The 17,102-nt window shown below is 52.5% G+C and overlaps 1 protein-coding gene across 28 annotated transcripts in view; it reads left to right on the plus strand.

Moving 5' to 3' along the window:
* The window catches only part of SCRIB (scribble planar cell polarity protein), a 212,951-nt gene that overhangs the window by 31,153 nt on the left and 164,696 nt on the right, over positions 1-17,102 (plus strand). For all 28 annotated transcript variants that reach the window (XM_039521983.1, XM_039521984.1, XM_039521992.1 and 25 more), the window contains exons 2-10: positions 2,143-2,260; positions 2,787-2,865; positions 4,393-4,482; positions 5,246-5,302; positions 13,115-13,178; positions 14,565-14,639; positions 14,731-14,875; positions 15,114-15,232; positions 16,563-16,762. In XM_039521983.1, coding sequence (XP_039377917.1) covers positions 2,143-2,260; positions 2,787-2,865; positions 4,393-4,482; positions 5,246-5,302; positions 13,115-13,178; positions 14,565-14,639; positions 14,731-14,875; positions 15,114-15,232; positions 16,563-16,762 — 947 coding nt within the window. The remainder of the gene's footprint in view (positions 1-2,142; positions 2,261-2,786; positions 2,866-4,392; positions 4,483-5,245; positions 5,303-13,114; positions 13,179-14,564; positions 14,640-14,730; positions 14,876-15,113; positions 15,233-16,562; positions 16,763-17,102) is intronic.

Below are 17,102 nucleotides of genomic sequence, written 5' to 3' on the forward strand. Positions count from 1 at the left end.
GGCTATGAGTATCTTTCATGATAGATTTCAGAGCAGTAGCCGTGTTAGTCCGATGAAGTGGGTTTTAGCCAACGAAAGCTTATGCTCAAATAAATTTGTTAGTCTCTAAGGTGCCACAAGGACTCCTCGTTCTTTTTTTGTGATAGAGACTTAGAGTTTTCTATAGATGTGCATGTGCACAGTCTTCCTTGGCTGATCATTTTGAGCATAGGGTATGTCTACACTGCCCACGTTATGGCGCGGATGCCCGCAGCGCTGTGACGTGCAATGTAGACATGCTTTATCGCCAGGGGAGAGCTCTCCCGGCGATTTAAAAAAAACAAACACTCTGAATGAGTGGTGGTAGCTTTCCTGGTGAGAAAGCGCTGTCTAAACTGGTGCTTTTCAGCACTAAAACTTTTGTGTTTTTTTTTCACACCCCTGAATGACAAAACTTTTAACACCGAAAGTGGCAGTGTAGACACAGCCATAGTGACAAAAACCTGCATCTTACCTACTGCCCCTGTTCAGCTTTCAATGGGTCATACTCCTGACCAGTCTCAAGGGGGTCCCTGGATGGCTGGCTACCTCTACAAGGCTTGCTTCCTGCCCCAGGTCCAGCATACTTCCTCCCTCCTATCCTCCATGGCACTGGTCACAGGAATTGTTTGTGTGGGGGCAGTGAATGTGGTCTCTGACTTGGACTCCCAAATGGTTGGGCTGAGCCATGGCCTGAAGTGAGGGGGTTAGAATGGAAAGTTCATACAGCCTTAGCCCTGCTGCTTACATTGGACACGTTATGGCCCAGCATCTAGTGCTTTTGGTGCGGTAGCTTATTTCTTTGGTACCCATGCAGAGCCAAGCAGGGTCCTAAGGGAACAGGGAATAGTTCTCCAAAGCTCTGGAGAGCAAGGTACAGTTACCAGCTCAGTGCCCAGGCTGGCTCCCTCCCTCCCTCCTGAGTGGCCTTGTCTTGCAGTAGCTGAAACCTGTCCATGGCCTTCACAGGGCTAAGACAGTGATTCTGCTCAGTTGGAACTTGGTGTGAGCAGGCGCCCTTTGGTATGAGGGGGCCCTAATCTCTGGGACCCAGACGCCTCCCAGAGCATGGAGAATGTGTATAAAATAGGGCATTGGTCCCAGAGACAGGGTGCCACCCTGAGAGGGGAAGGTGTATACAATGTAGCAAGAGACTGATCAGGCACCTGGGTCCTGGCTAACAATGGGAGGTCTTGAGAAATTAGATAAATATTTTTGGGATAAGCTGTAAGCTGGGATGGCAAGCCAGGAATTGTTCCTCTTTTATAATGAGCGGCTCAGACCCCTACAACGTATATAGATTACAGCTGACATGGATTCTACAAGTCTCAGTCTGTTCTACCATAGTCCCTGAGAGCACTTTCTCTGCATCACATGAGAAGAGGAAACCTAGGGCAGGGATCTCCCCACATTCCTGTGTGGAGAATGATGTAGAAAAACATTGAGCTTCTCAGCAATATCCTTATTCTCCTTAACTGCTTCCTCCTACCTGTGGTGCCCAGTATCCCCTCGAATCTGCTTGTGGGCTTCCTGTTCCAGACAGACTGATAGCCTCTTGCTAATCTCTCTCCTTGCATCCATGTTACCTACCATTCTGTATGCTCCTTTCTGTTGACATACATGGGCTGGCTTTCCATGTCTATGTGGTATCTGCTGGTGACTTCATTAATGGAGACATCTTACACCCTAGTATTCCTGTGATTTGCTGTGTGCCTGCAAAACAAGCGAAGTCACTCCCTTCCCTGAGGAGCTTCCAGTCTGCATAGAGGGGAGGGGGCTGATAAGGGGCTGTAGGATAATGGGGTTGGGGCCTGGACACACTTAATGACTCCATTAACTTCCCTACACCTCTTCTGGATCACCAATGAGTCCGTTAAGCAGCTGGTCCCTAGGGCTTCTTGCTCGCTCCCTACTCGGATTGTGCCAGATAATTCTAGCTCCACCCCCTTGGCTGCTCAGTCTCACATTGCTCGTCTCCTTTGTGGCAGCTGCATCTTTGAGAGGTGGTGTCGCAGGAAGAGGCCTGGGCAGAAGGAAGCTGCCCACGGCTGGCAGTTGTGTAGGGCTGGGATAAGTAGGTAGGATGAGATCCCCTGTGGAGCTGTTGCTGCTTTCTCCTTCCAGCCTTTCTTCCGGCTCCTGAACCTACGCAAGCTGGGCCTGAGTGACAATGAGATTCAGAGACTTCCCCCCGAGGTGGCCAACTTCATGCAGCTGGTGGAGCTAGACATCTCTCGCAATGGTAAGGCCGACCAGGCAGGGAACATGGGGTTCCTTGTCAGGAGCCCAGTACCAGGCTCTTCCAGCACCTCAGTGCTCCATGGGCCACCCAGTGTCACCAGGACATCAGTGCCTGTGCCCGAAGGAGGATGTGCCCTTCAGGAGCTTCCTAGAGGGAACTCTGCTGGGAGCTGCTCTTGTGCCATGGAGTTTCCATTCTCCCACTGTGTGACAGGTTCTCACTGGGGCCTCCCTTGTCCCCACAAATTCAGATGGGAAATAAGGTGTATGTTTTTAATAGTGATAGTAATTAACCACTGGAACAATTGACCAAGGGTGGTGGTGGATTTTCCGTCACTGCTAATTTTTAAATTAAGACTGAATGTTTTTGTAAAGATCTGCTCTAGGAAGTATTATGGGGAAGTTCTGTGGTCTGTGCTATACAGGAGGTCAGACTAGATGATTATAGTGGTCCCTTCTGGCCTTGAAATCTATGAATCCATGTGACTGGATCTTACTGTGGTCTTATTTTTTCCTCTTTGCTTCAGACATTCCAGAAATCCCTGAAAGCATCAAATTCTGCAAATCCCTGGAGATTGCTGACTTCAGTGGGAATCCCTTATCCAGGTAGGGAGGGGCAGGCAGTCTCCTCTCCTGGCTCAACTCAGTGCATGGGGTGAGGAAGGGGGAAGCACCCTATTCTCTCCAGCTTGTCTTGCCCAGCAGCTCGTATTGGACCTTCTAGAAGTAAAACAGAAAGAGGCAAAGTCTGTGGACCCCCTCCCCCCAATTCACTTGCTTTCCTGGCACCTTTGCTCACATTGCACGGGGGGGACCCTTCGAAGCCCTGCAATCCTCTCCCCTTTGTTGAGACTGCAACCAGGGGAAATGTTTGCCCTTTGCTTAGTGGTGCTGCTGGTGTTTGTGATGTGGCCACTTGTCTCTAAGAACTGGTTTGAGAACCCTGCCTCAACAGGACAGGCAGGAATGACTGCGTCACTGCAGGACTTGGGAGAAGGGTCCATGTTCCTTTGTCAGCCCCATGGTGCTCAGCTCTTGGTGTCCCTCTGGTAACTCAGTCCTGCTGGCCCCCAGAACCTTTCTGTGGCTCTGCTCTGAGTTTCCTCCCTTTTGTCAGCATCTCTCTGCTAATACAGTTCCTGGAGCTGAGCACATGGTCTCAGGGAGTCTACATGGAACCTTATGGAGAGGAACTCTTTCCCCTTCCTGTCCCATCCTGATGCCTTTGTAGCCCTTACTCCTGTGTCCTTTTGGGACTCCCCTCCCATAGGCGCCAACTTTCCCCGGTGCCGGTGGGTGCTCATGCCCCCCCAGCCCTGCTCTGACTCCACCCTTTCCCCGCCCCTGCCCTGCCCCCATTCCAAATCCCTGCCCCGGCCCCGCCTCTTCCCCAAGTGCGCTGTGTTCCCCTTCCTTCCTCCCCCCTCCCTCCTCGCGGCACAAGCGCTGGAAGCTAGGGGGAAAAAGTGGGCAGGCAGCACGCTCAGGGGAGGAGGCGGAGGTGAGTGGGGAGGGGGGGGCGGAGAGCTGCCAGTGGGTGCTGAGTACTCACCAATCTTTCCCTGTGGGTGCTCCAGCCCCAGAGTACCCACAGAGTCAGCGCCTATGGCCTCCTCCCCCCACATAGAGTCCGAGGTGTCCACTTTCCATTTAGTGACATTATGCCCCAACCTCCATTACAGTCCTTGGAGACAGAGACTCCCATTTCTCCTGCCCTACCCAATTTGTACTTTGTGGGCACCAAAGCCTCTGCAGACTGTGCACCCCTTTAAATCAGAGTTAGCTCTCTGCTGCCTCCCTGTGGTGCTGGTATGTGAGCATAGGATTTCCCAGACAGGATTAGAGCTGCCTCCAATGTGTGTGACTCCCCCATAATGCATCTGGGCAGTAGGTATTGTCATTTGTTTGAATGGGTAGGGCCGCAGTGAGTTCCTCTCCCTATGTAAAGGTTTGCAGGGATAGGGATGAGGCAGAGGGAACTTGGGGTTGTTTGTGCACAACTGTAATGGTGCTGGCTTTGTCACTTCCTGTCAGGGATGGTCTATATAATGCTTAGTCCTGATGAGTGCAGGGGACTGGACTAGATGACCTACTAAGGTCCCTTCCAGGCCTACGAGTCTGTTTCCTCCATAGGCTTCCTGAGGGCTTCACCCAGCTGCGGAGCCTGGGCCACCTTGCCCTGAATGATGTATCCCTGCAGAGCCTCCCCAGTGATATTGGGAAGTGAGTGCGCTTATGCTTCTTGCTAGTTGTGTGGGGAGTGCAGGGGAGGGGTGGGCAGGAGGAGAGCACCCCCACCATCGTGGAAGGTGCCTGCACCATGGGCAAAAGCGCTATTTATCTGAACTCCTGGTGGTCTTAGGAACATTAATGAAGTTATCCCCCACACTGTCCAGCAGCTGAGTTAGGATCATTGTTCCCGTGTCCCAGATGGCAACTGCGGCAGGAGAGGGGAAAGGACTTGCCCACAGGGCGTCTCTGCTGGAGGCAGGGATTGAACCCAGGCCTCCTGAGTCCCACAAGACCATCTTCCTCTCTAGTGCACGTACACCCCTTGCTCCCCTGCAAGTAGCTGCAGTCAGTTCAGTTAGACTCTCAGCATGGTGAGCTCTGAGTGCTTAGGTAGAACCCTCAGGGCCTCTCAGAAGGGGCATGACCTTCCTTCCCCCAGGGTAGGGCATCACCTTGTGTGTGGGGTTTGGTCTCCGGGATGCCGGCTGCTCCATAGGCTGATGCCATCTCTCTCCTGTCCTCTGGACTGGGAACAGCAACCTCCAGGGTGTTTTGATAGTAAGTCTCCATCGGCCCCGATAATTTTAGGACGTCTTTATTTCAACCCCAGCCCACCTCTGCTACTGGTGTACACCGTGTAGCCATGTATACAAAGGACTGCCCTGAGGGAGGGTCTGAGCATCGGAGTTTGTCCCTGAAGGGCCCCCCCCCATTCCCAGTGACTCTGGCTTCCTCGCATCTTTTTCTCTTGCAGTTTGGCAAATCTGGTGACTCTGGAGCTGCGTGAGAACCTGCTCAAGTCCCTCCCCACGTGAGTGTCCTGTCGGGTGACTGTGGGACCTTCCTGGCTGCTCGCCTAGGGGAGCCCCAGGGGCTAACCATCTGCAGTGCAGAGCTGAGTACCCTGGCTACAGGGCCTGCAGGGCTTTGAATGAACAAGCTCTCTCTTTCGCTGGATTATTGGGGGTGGTATGAGGAGAAGGGGTTTGTTCAAGGCATAACGGTAGGGAGGGACATTTGGAATCTGTTTATCTGAGCTCATGATCACACTGGAGGAGGCAGTGGAATTGTGGGGCTGCTGCTTTGAGGTCCCTGGTCGAACTGCTGAGAACTTCCCTCATTTGTGGGTTAGAGTTAGCAGAAGGTGGTTTTGGAGGGCAAGGGATGATGATGTTTATGGGGGTGTAGGTGAGGATTTGCAGTGCATCGTAAAGTAGAGCAAGGGAACTGGGGAATGTGCCGAATTTGTTCTCTTTTTCTTTCAGAGGGGTAGCCATGTTAGTCTGTGTCAGCAAAAACAACAAGGAGTATTTGTGTCACCTTAGAGACTAACACATTATGCCCAAATACATTTGTTAGTCTCTAAGGTGCCACAAGTTCTCCTCGTTGTTTTCCCTTTTTCTGGCACCTTTGCTTTTTTACATGCCTGTCCTGGTCCAGCAGCTCTTACGGGGGTGGGGGTGTTGGTGTTGGGCTTCAGTAGAATACTGGCCTTTTCAGGCAGGTGGGGGCTAAGAAGCCAGCTTTAAAGGAGAGAAGTTGAGTCACCAAGAGTTGCTGTAAGGATTTGGAGGAGGGGGTGAGTTGTGACTTCCCTGCAAACAGTAAATTGCTTCATCAAAGGAGGAGACAGACGGAGCACAGGTGCTGGCTGATACGACTGAACGTAGACCTCCTGTCAGGAGCCCCGCTGCTGAATCTTGTCCCTAATCCATAGTAGCTCAACATCAGCTCAGTATCTGCCTGCCAGTCAATCCAAATGCTCACCCGCATGTATCCCTTCATTCTTTTTCAGGTGTGTATATATATATATATGTCTGTGTGAATCCCACTGTGGGATGAGTATGTGCCGCATCCCTGTGAGATGAGTCTTTTGAGTAGCAATGCCTCTAGGGCTGCGTATGTGTCCTGTGCCTCCTGTTCTCCTCTGTGAAAGGATGAGGGGCAGCAGCCACGATTCTCCCTTGGTTCCTTCTTACTGCCTGGGGGGAGAAAGTGTCTGTCTGAATCACTGTTCTCCTGATCTTCAAACTAGTCTTTTTCATGACTGGCTTGGTGAAGAAAATCCTTGCTTTCTTTAATTCGGATGTCCTATTAAAGAAGAAAGGGACCTACCTGTAATGTGGGGCAAGGTGCTTTGTGCCAACATGACAGACTCTAATCCATCAGGGTTCAAAACCTGCCCATCCTATGTCAGACTCATTCCCCATCTCATTGATGGACACAGCTGTTGCCTCTTCTGTCTGGGGCAGAGCTATATCCTGGGCAGGTGCTTGTTGCTCTGGTACTTTTCCTGCAGGACCTGCAAAGCCAGGGATGCACTTCCTGTGCAACAGTGCAGGTCACTTCAGACCCAGAGGAAATGACGACCACCAGAGTGGAGCAGAGCGTTGGCCAGCACTTCTCAGGCAGGCACCACCCCCTGGAATCGGGCAGCAAAAGAGAGACAATGAAGAGGATACTGTCAACACTGGCACTTCCACCTTCAGCACTGACGCCTTTGGTGCCAACAGCTTCAATGATAGAGTTGGCACCTGTGTCCAGGTCACAGAAGGGTGCTGCCAGGAGAAAATCCTCCACGGAGCATAAATGCAGCTTCATACGATATGTGGAGTCATTCCACAAGGAGCGTGAAACATCACTCCTCCAAGGACAGAGCGTCTAAATTCTCTGCTGAGGTGGGAACAGCAGAAGATTGCAATATCGGGGCCCATGACTGAACGAATGATGGGCCTGAGATGGGTCCTGGCAAAGGCCCTGATGTCCCCTCCTGATGCAGAGGTCACCCCACCGTGCAGCAGCACTGTTCAAAGAGGGTTACTTCTCTTACCCCATTTCAGTTTACTCTTCTCCCCACTGTTAAACAGGGGTGCCTTTTCTTTGACTTTAGAGAGTAAACCCAAGGACACTTCTGGAGGCCCCGTGCCAGGAGCTCCGTTGCAAGTGAGACAGGAGTGTCAGTAGCCAGGCAACCTGAACAAGGCCAGTATCCCTATGGCAAGTCACCTTGGCCTCACAGGGGACTGTTGTCGCATGTATCCTGGAGAAGACCCTTTCTCACACTTCCAGGAAGATGAGATCTCACTGTCAGGGAGCGATGTTGGCCAGACCTCCAATACCAGAGCCTGCTATCAGCAGCCATGAGCTGGAGATAGCAGAAGTTTAACACCAGTAACTCCCATCTCTGCCAGAGGAGTTGTCTTCATCGGGTGATGAGGCAGTGACACCAGCTACTACCCTGGTGGCTGACCACTTCAAAGCCTTCTAGAATCTCCTGACCCACGTAGCAGATACTCTGAATATGAGTCTTACATGAGAAGTCCCACAAGCTGTTTGATATTCTCAGCTTGACTACTTTGACTAGGATTGCCCTCCCCATCTGTAAGGGCATACTGGAGCTAGCTAAGGGACTTTGCAAACCCTGGCCTCTCTCCCCATCTCCTTTAAATGGGTGAAGAAAAAATACCAGGTGCCCCCAAAGGGCTTTGAACACTTTTACATCCACCCAGACCTGGGATCCTTAGTAGTGTCGCAGTCCAGGGGAAATCCAAGCCTTTGGAAGGTACTTGAAAGCACAAAGACTCAAAAAAGTTAGACTTGTTTCGGAGCAAAGCATACTCCTCACTTCAGCTCCAGGTGGTGAACTACCAGGCCTTGTTCACGAAAAATACAACTGCCTAATGTTGTAGAGGGTTGCTCCCGTCCTGTCGAAGATCTCCCTGTGCTCCTGCAGGGGAGTTAAAAGGCCAAAGGGTCAGTCAAATGTCACTGGCGGCAGCCATGACACATCTGATACAGCCATGCTGTCAGTGGCCAGGGCTGTCACGCTGTTGTGGCTGTTAGTGTCCAAGATACCCAAGGAGATGGAAGTCACCTTCGAGGGCTTGCCCTTTGAGGAGAATGGAGCTCTGTGGTTCCTGAAAGACTCAGGTCTACATTAAGGTCCTTAGGGATTTGCACTCTGGGTCCCTACCAGAAACCCTGTAAGAATCAGCTCCAGGAGAGTCAAAGGACATCATACTCTTAGGGCTGGCAACCTGCATACCCACCTTGGAAAACATTTTGAAATCCTAGGAGATGGCTGTCCCCTGGATTCGCCACCCGCCCCACACCATCAGAGGCAGCAGGTTTGATGGGAGTGCTGAGAGCCATGCTCGAGGTGATCCAAAGCCTGTCGTTGCCTTCCGAAGCTGTTTTGCCCCAATGGTTTCCATACCTTACGCACTACTTACCCATTCCCCATCCCTCTTTTGGGATGAGAACCCATTATTAAAAGAAGTGGCCTTGTTGTTTTGTCTAGGAGCCTAAGTACCACAGGGGAAGAGGCTTCTACTCCTGATATTTCCTTATCCCAAAGAAAAAGGGGGTCTTTGTCCTGTCCTAGGTCTGAGAAGACTGGACAGGTACACTCGCCATCTCAGATTCAGGATGGTAGCGATTGCCTCCATCGTTCCATCTCTGCAGGCTCAGAGCTGGCTCATGTCTCTCTGCTTGTAGGATGTGTATGTCCACATAGTCATCCACCTGGCCCACAGGAGGTACCCGAGGCTCTCAGTGGTGCCAAATCACAACCACTGCAAGGTTCTGCCTTTTGGACTCTCCACAGCACCATGAGTCTTCACAAAGTACCTAGCAGTGTTAGGGGAACACCTGAGGATACAAGACATCCATGTCTACCCTTTCCTGGATGACTGGCTAATCAGAGGTAGGTTCCAGCTGGAGACCGCAACAGGCCTACCTTACATTCTCTCCAAGTTTCATAGTTCACTGGGGCGTCCAGTGAACTATGAAAAATAGTGTTTTACCCATTGTGGATGATAGAGCTCATAGGAGCTGGGATCAACTTCAGATCAGAGAGGGTATAGCTGCCTGAAAAGAGCAAACCCCGCTATGATTATATGGACTTATCTTTGGCTGTTAGGCCAGCCGGCACATATGTGATGCTGCTTGCCAGACTTCACTCAAGGCCCCTCCAGCACTGGATCAGGTCTGTCTACTCCCTGGCCAGACCTGGATAGACAGGAAGATCTCCATGCCATCTCATGTCCTCAGAGTCACCATGGTGGATAATATGAGAAGAGGGGTGCCATTCTTATCCCTGTTCCCAGCAAAGATTTTAATCATGGATGCCTCAGGGATAGGCCAGGGAGCCCAGCTGGACTACATGCAGATGCAAGTGATCTCGTCCCTGGAAGACATGGGACTTGCAAGGCCCTGGAACGCAGAGCTGTCAGGCTGGTCTACATGGCATTCCTACCTGTCTTCCAAAACTCCACTGTACAGATCCTGACAGACAGCACCTCTGTGAGTCATTACATTAACAAGCAAGAAGGCACAGATTCATTGCCCCCATGCCTGGAGGCCATCAAATACGGGGCATGCTGCCACTAACATAAGATGAACCCCCGTGGCTCTTTACCTCCTCGGAGTCAGCAATGTCCTGGTGGACTTCTTGAGCAGACAATCTGTGACCAGTCATGAGTGGAGAGCTCCATTAGAGAGTCGATACTGCATCTTTGGGGGGGTTCCTGTGAGAGACCTGTTGTCCACCAAGGACAACACAAAGTATCAGAACTTTTTTTTTTACCCATAGAAGGCATGAGCCCAGGATCAATACCAGGCACCTTCCTTCTCCAGTGGCACCCAGGGCTTCTTTTTTATGCCTTTCTTCTGGTTCCCCTGATCCTTGGGGTGACTTCCAGAATCAAAAGGGAAAAGGCCACGATTGTTCTCATAGCTGCATGCTGGCCCAGGCATTTTTGCTGCAGGTGTCCAGTTAACTGCCAGTCTAGCTTCCAGGCTACTCATACCTGATCTCACAGCACCATGGTGAAGTAATCCATCCTGACCTGTATCTGACGGCCTGGATGTTAGACGGTTAAGTAGTAGAGATTGGGTCTTCTTTAGACACTCCAGGAGATCCTAATACAGAGGAGGAGGACATCCACCAGAAGGACGTCGTCCTCAAAATGAGATTCTTGGGCTATGTGCTCAACAGGGATGTGGGTTTTGATACTGCTGATGCTTGACAGCTTGCTGCATCTGGAACCCTCCATTAAGGTCCACCTCTCAGCAATCGTGGTTTGTCATCTGTACAGTTGTGCTCCATTTTCTCTTTTCTGACGGTATCAAAGTTCCTCAGGCCCTGTTATGTACTTACCCATGGAACAAGACCTGTTCCTACCTGGGACCTGGCCCTTGCTCTTTTGAGACGCTCGTGAGGAGATCCCATGACTGTCTATGTTCTAGCTGGGAATGAGCCTCCCAGCCCAGGTAGATAGACTTGCGCTAGTGGGGCTTGAGCTAGTGTGCTAAAATTAGCTGCTCTGGCGGAGACTCTGGCTAGCCACCCATGCTCAGCATAGGTGAGTGGGCCTGAGGTCAGGTGGCTAGCCAGAATCTCCACCAGAGCTACAACAGCCACAGCGCTATTTTTAGCCTGCTAGCATGAGCCTGTCTACCCGAGCTGGGAGGCTCGCTGCCGTGCAGACACCCTTTGAGCCCCTTTCAGAATTCTTCTTAGTTCATCTCATTTTGAAGATGGTCTTCCTAGTCACTGTCACTTCAGCCAGGAGAGTGTGCACGCTTCAAACGCTTGTGGCTGACCCTCCCTACATAACGTATCATAGGGACAAAGTGCTGATGAGACCTCACCCTGGGTGGTCTCACAATTCCAGCTTACGCACTTAACCTGCCTGCTTTCTTCCTGAGACACCACTCTTAATCAGCAGCCAAATTGCATGTGCCAGGCATTTTCAGAGCCTCACGTTACTACAGAGCCGGAATGGTTTGGTTTTCTGTCTCCCCATTTATTCCTGGTTGTAGCAAGCCATTCCAAGGGCCAGGCCATCTCATCGCACAGGAGAGCTAAGCGCATAACCCAATGGACCTGCTACCAACTGTCAGGTACACCTCTTCCAATGCATGTTAACGCTAACTCCACCAGAGCTCTGCCTGCTTCAGAAATGTGCCAGGTTCTGAGATTGCAAGGCAGTAATGTGTAATCCACTGATTTTTGTCAAGCATTATGCATTGGCATTAGCTGCCAGAGCAGATGCCAAATTCAGGAGAGCAGAACTGGAGTCCCTGTTTGTTTGCAGCTGATGCTTCTCATTCTGCTGTTTAAAGGGGTGCGTCTTGCCAGTCACTTACAGTGGGATTGCACTGACATGCTTGAAAAGAGAATGGTTACCCTGCAGTAAGTGTGGTTCTCTGAGATGTTATAATTGGTGTGGAACCCCCGACTGACCCTTCACCCCTGCTTTCAGACTCCTCTGTCCTCTGCTAACACAGGCTTCAAATTGGGAGGAGTCTTGAGGAGGGTCATGGCTGCTTTATGCCCCCTCCTGGGAACACGAGGAGGCACAGAGCCCATATGTGGGCAGCCCTGATGGAGGCTGTGATTCCAAAGATTCCGGTCTCATAGGCATGAGGTACCCGCGTATCCACAGTGAGATCTACGCTGACTGCAGCATCTTGAAGAACCATGGTCAGTTACTGGAGGAGAACCATTCTTCCCCTGTTGTTTTGGTATTTTTGCAGCCTGCCCTTTCGACCAGTCATCTCTTGGCTTTACCATGTACATGCAACCAGACTCTTAAGTTGGCTTGGGGGGCAGAGCAGCTGCCTGCACAAGAGTCTCCTTCCTGAGATGGTGAAAACTGAGCTAGTGAAACCCATCTGAAGAGAATAAAAGGGCAGAAGAGCTGCTGAGGGCTGGGTGGAAGGAGGCTGTGCAGGTGTAAAGGAAGGAAGATCTCTGATCTGACGGGGTGTGATAGTGACCCATGTTTTGAGAATCAGAGGATGGGGTGGGGCTGTAGGGCCAGGAGTCAATGCAGATGAACCTGTTAGCCATCTCACTTGGAGTAGTTGCTGTATTGCCTAGTGCTGTGGGGCTGTTGGAGTGGAGACATACACACCAGTGGTTCCTGGCATGTCTAGGACAAGTCCCCAGGGATGCAGGCACTGCTCAGCTCCTTCTTTCACCCAGCCCTAGGAACTTGCCCCCAAGATGCTGCCAGGACCTGGCTTGCAGGCAGGCTTCTCACAAGACTATATCCAGTGAACACCTTGTCCGCTGTCATCCCGTTGCCTCTTTTTCTGCAGGACAATGCCCAGGGTGCTCTCACATCCTCTGCAGGGACAGTGGGGCTCCCAGTCTTGAGGGTAGGGAACTAGAAATGCTTGCTCCCTCCTCTCTCCTGTAACTCAGCTCCTGCAGCCCCTGGAGTGTGTGTCATTTTCCTTTTGAGCTTTTTCCAGTTCTCTCCATCGTCCTGTTCTCAGGGCTCCACCATGGCATAACAGACCAGCAGCAGGCCTGGCCTGTGGAACTCACCTGCTCACATGTCCCTGTTCAAAGGAGGAAATGCCAGCATCACTAGCCCAGAGCAGACAGGACCTTGTTGGCTTTGGCCACTCTGATAGGAGGTGGGGCAGAGCCCCAACTCACCTGAGCCCCTTGGCTTGGAGGCACCATGGAAAGAGCTATCTAGACTGACTCTTTGGTCTCCTGGTGCAGGGGGGCATTCACAATGACGTTGACTGGGGAGCTGGGGTCCCTGCTGCTAATCTCTCTCTCTCTCTCCCCCTCTCTCCCCCTCCCCTCAATGGTCTGCAGTTCGCTCTCATTCCTCGTCAAGTTAGAGCAGTTGGATCTTGGTGGCAATGACCTGGAAGTGCTGGTAGGTGAAGCGGATGGGAGGGAGGAGGTGGGAGGGAAGGAGATGGTTGGTGGTTGGGACAGTGCCCTGGTCCAACTTTGGGGATGGATGGATGGGATCTGAAATCACAAGGAGCAGCTGGTGACTCCAGTGTGCCTGTTGCAGCCCAGTAGCTGTTCCCAGCATTCTGTTCTCTTGCTGTGTTGGTGCTGAGTGTTGTTTTCCTCCATCCTGTTGCACATCTTGCTTCCCCCTCACATCCCATTCCTGTTTCTCTGGGGGACTCTCCCCTGCTCTCTAGCTGCCGGAGGATTTATGCCTCTCCAGTTCTGTTGCTTGCCTTTGCTACCTCTGACCTTTGCGTCCCCATCCCAACCACCCCTTGTCATCTGCTTCAGCCCTCCTGGACTGGCTTGCTGCCCTTCCCCTTTCTGGTTTGGCTTTGCCATTAGAGAGAGACCCCAGCAACTTCCCTTGGTATTCCCCAGGGGGTATATATACCCAATCTTAGCATGGCGGCCCTGAGAGCTGCAGACGCTGAAACCTCCATCTAGGCCCTTCTACCCCGTGAATGCTGGAGACCAACACAGAGTGCCTGGGTGAAACCTGGGCTCAGCTGCTCTTGCGTATTTGTAGCAGCCTTTGACTGAGCTGGAATCCAGGTGTGTTCTGTAGTTTCCATAGCTGCAGAGACAGGTGCCAGAGTGCTGCTCCAGAACTGGTTTTCCAAGAATTTAACCTCTTGGTGGTGGTGGTGAAAACCTCCTAAAGCGGGAGCCATGTGAGGTGGTGCAGCTCTTTCTGCCAGAACCTGCAGATGACCTGCAAGAATAGTTCTGAGGCATGAACCGCTTCTCAGTGAAGCGTTAACTCCAAAACCTAACTACTATTCTCAAAATGTCAGTGCTTTCATTTGTTCCACTGCTGATCATTTTAGCAGCGACATCCAGCTAATGTGTATGTCCCTGTGGCTGGCTGGCGGGTGGTGGATAATGTTGGTGTAGTAGGGTGGCTGGTTAATATCAAGTTATCTCTGCCCATTCCCACAAGGAGGAAGGAGAGGGGACATTTATTCCTTCTGAGGCGAAAGCCTCTGAAGCCCTCCCTCACCCCTCTGTGGGACCAAACAATCTCAATTGTCCCCTTCTAGCCTGCTCCTGGGGAACTTTTTCAGCCAGCATGGCCAATCTAGAAACCCGCAGCATGTGTCAGCTGAGATCCTCCCCAATACCTGGTCTTTCGTGTCACGGTATCCTGGCTTGCTTACTTTCCCAGCGGTCTGTGGTGAATGGCCTTGAGAAGGCGGCAGAGCTGCAGCATCTGTCGTTGCTGGATTGTGGTGATTTAGGAACAGCAGGTGCTCTCCTGTGGGAAGGGCTAACGCACTGTTTTCTTGTTCTGTCACAGCCAGACACTCTGGGAGCACTACCGAACCTGCGGGAGCTCTGGCTAGACCGAAACCAGCTCTCAGCCCTGCCCCCGGTGAGTACCCGTTCCATGGGTGTTGCCTCACTGCTGTGCTCCCTGCTCCATCACTCCCTTGAGCCAAGTGGTGTCTCCTTTCCCCTCCCAGGAGCTGGGGAATCTTCGGCGCTTGGTCTGTCTGGATGTGTCTGAGAACAAGCTGGAGCAGCTTCCCAATGAGATCAGCGGGCTGGTGGCACTGACAGACCTACTGCTGTCGCAGAACCTGTTGGAACGCATACCTGCTGGGATTGGTAAGTGCGCTGCAGCAAGGGCCATCGTGTTTGCGTGGGTGCAGTATAACCCCTTTGGGAAGGGAGGTAGCCCTGGAGGAAGAGTATGGGGCAGGAGCAGGGACCATGTCACCCCGTGGATGGTAGCAGTGAGAAGCCCTGCTGGGGAGGGTAAGGGATGGATGGTTTGGCTGAGTAGTGTGGGCAGGGCCCGTATCACTTGCTGATGCAGCTCATGTTTGTCTCTCCCTGTGCTCAGGTCAGCTGAAGCAGCTCTCCATCCTAAAAGTGGATCAAAATCGGCTGGCTGAGGTGACTGAGTCGATTGGGGACTGTGAGAATCTCTCGGAGCTCATCCTGACAGAGAATGTGCTGACAGTATGTGTTTTGGCAGTCATGCTAGCCCCTGTTGTGTTGCTTAGCTCAACCCCTTACTGCTCCATGCCAGTCTGTCATCTCCTTGGGCCCTGCCCACAGGCTGCAGCTCTGGGGGTTTCAGCCAGTACCACAGAGGGCTCAGGGCCCTTGACCTCAACCATGGGCCATAGTCTTCAGTGAGCTGTACCTGCTGTGCTCCCCTCTGGTGATGCGAAACCACAATCTATCCTCGGGAGACCCCTGGATGAAGCTGATGTCATCTCATGAGTTGGCTGAAGAATCCCCTGGGCTCTCCAAAGTGGATCAGCCCGAGTCCTTCTAGCTTAGTGTCCTGGCTCGGCCAGGGCCAGCACCAGATGACTGTGTACGGGTAGTGCCTGGAGGCCCCAATCGGGGACCAGGACCCCATTGTGCTGGGTGCTGCACAGGCACATGGTAGAAAATGGTCCCTGACCCAAAGATCTCAAAATCTTAGCACAGATGGGTAAATAACACATGTGAGGGGAAGGACAAGGTGCTTCCCAAAGGCAGTGGACTCCCATCCTGAGCAGCTAGGGAATAACTTGCCCAAGGTGGAGCTGTTACCTACTCGATAGGAGCTCCCCCCACAGCCAGTGTTCCTGCCCTTCTCCCCTGCTCGGGGAGGCTGGGGCTGGAGTAGATGGGAGCTCCCCCCCATAGCCAGTGCTCCTGCCCTGCTCCCCACAGCGCCCCCTGCTGGGACAGGCCAGGACTGGAGTAGCCAGGAGCTCCTCCCACAGCCAGTGCTCCTGCCCCTCTCCGTACAGTGCCCCCTGCTGGAAGAGGCTGGGGCTGGAGTAGATGGGAGCTCCCCCCACAGCCAGTGCTCCTGCCCTGCTCCCCACAGTGCCCCGTGATGAGAGAGGCAGCGATTGTGGCTGTGATTCAGAGGGAGGTGCTGATTTTCACCAGCAGTTATGAGTTGCTGAGGGATGTAGGTGTTGCTGTTCCTCCCCCTGCCATGAGGTGACAGAGAGCTAAACCTCTTGGCTAGCTTCCTGGCTTGGCTAGCCAGGATAGGCAGACATGCAAAGCCATGGTTTGAAGTGTCCCTGGCTTCTGTTTGCCAGAAGCTGAGACTGGACAAAAGGGGATGAATCACTTGATGGTTACCTGTTCATTCCCTCTGAAGCTCCTGCCATTGGCCAATGTGTGAAGACAGGGTACTGGGCTAGATGGTCCATTGGTCTGACCCAGTGTAGCCGTTCTTATGTTCTTTCCCCTTTATTTTGCTTTGGGGTTGCGAATCCCACTGTAGTGAAGCCTCTGGCATCATGGCTTCTGTGCTGTCTCTCCATCTCCCACCCAGGCCTTGCCAAAATCCCTGGGGAAGCTGACAAAGCTGACCAATTTGAATGTGGACCGGAACCGGCTGACAGCACTTCCCTCTGAGATTGGAGGCTGTGCCAGTCTGAATGTGCTGTCCCTGCGTGACAACCGCCTGGTGCTTCTGCCTCCCGAACTTGCCAACACCACGGAGCTGCATGTGCTGGATGTGGCAGGGAACAGGTGAGTGGAACACAGGGCTGGACAGGTGTAGCCCAGACTTCAGGCATGCCCATCATAGAAGCCACATGGGAAGGAGGAGAACAGAGTGCAGGTGGGCCCGGATGTGCTCTGGAGGGACACGGAATATGGTGTCATCATGTGGGAGACCACTGAAGAGTTCAGAGGGGGTCTTGGCTGGGTGCTGTTCCTGTTCCCCACCCTCAGGAAGACCAGGGCTTTAAAAAGCCCGCTCCTAAGTGACCAGAGGAGCTAGCGAACGGGAGCGGCTAACGGGGGAGTTTTGTGAAGGAGTTTGCGGGGGCTAGATACACTTAACATTCTTTGAACTTAAAGCCAACAT

Source organism: Mauremys reevesii, linkage group 2 (assembly GCF_016161935.1).
Source record: "Mauremys reevesii isolate NIE-2019 linkage group 2, ASM1616193v1, whole genome shotgun sequence".
In the NCBI taxonomy this organism is placed as follows: Eukaryota; Metazoa; Chordata; order Testudines; family Geoemydidae; genus Mauremys; species Mauremys reevesii.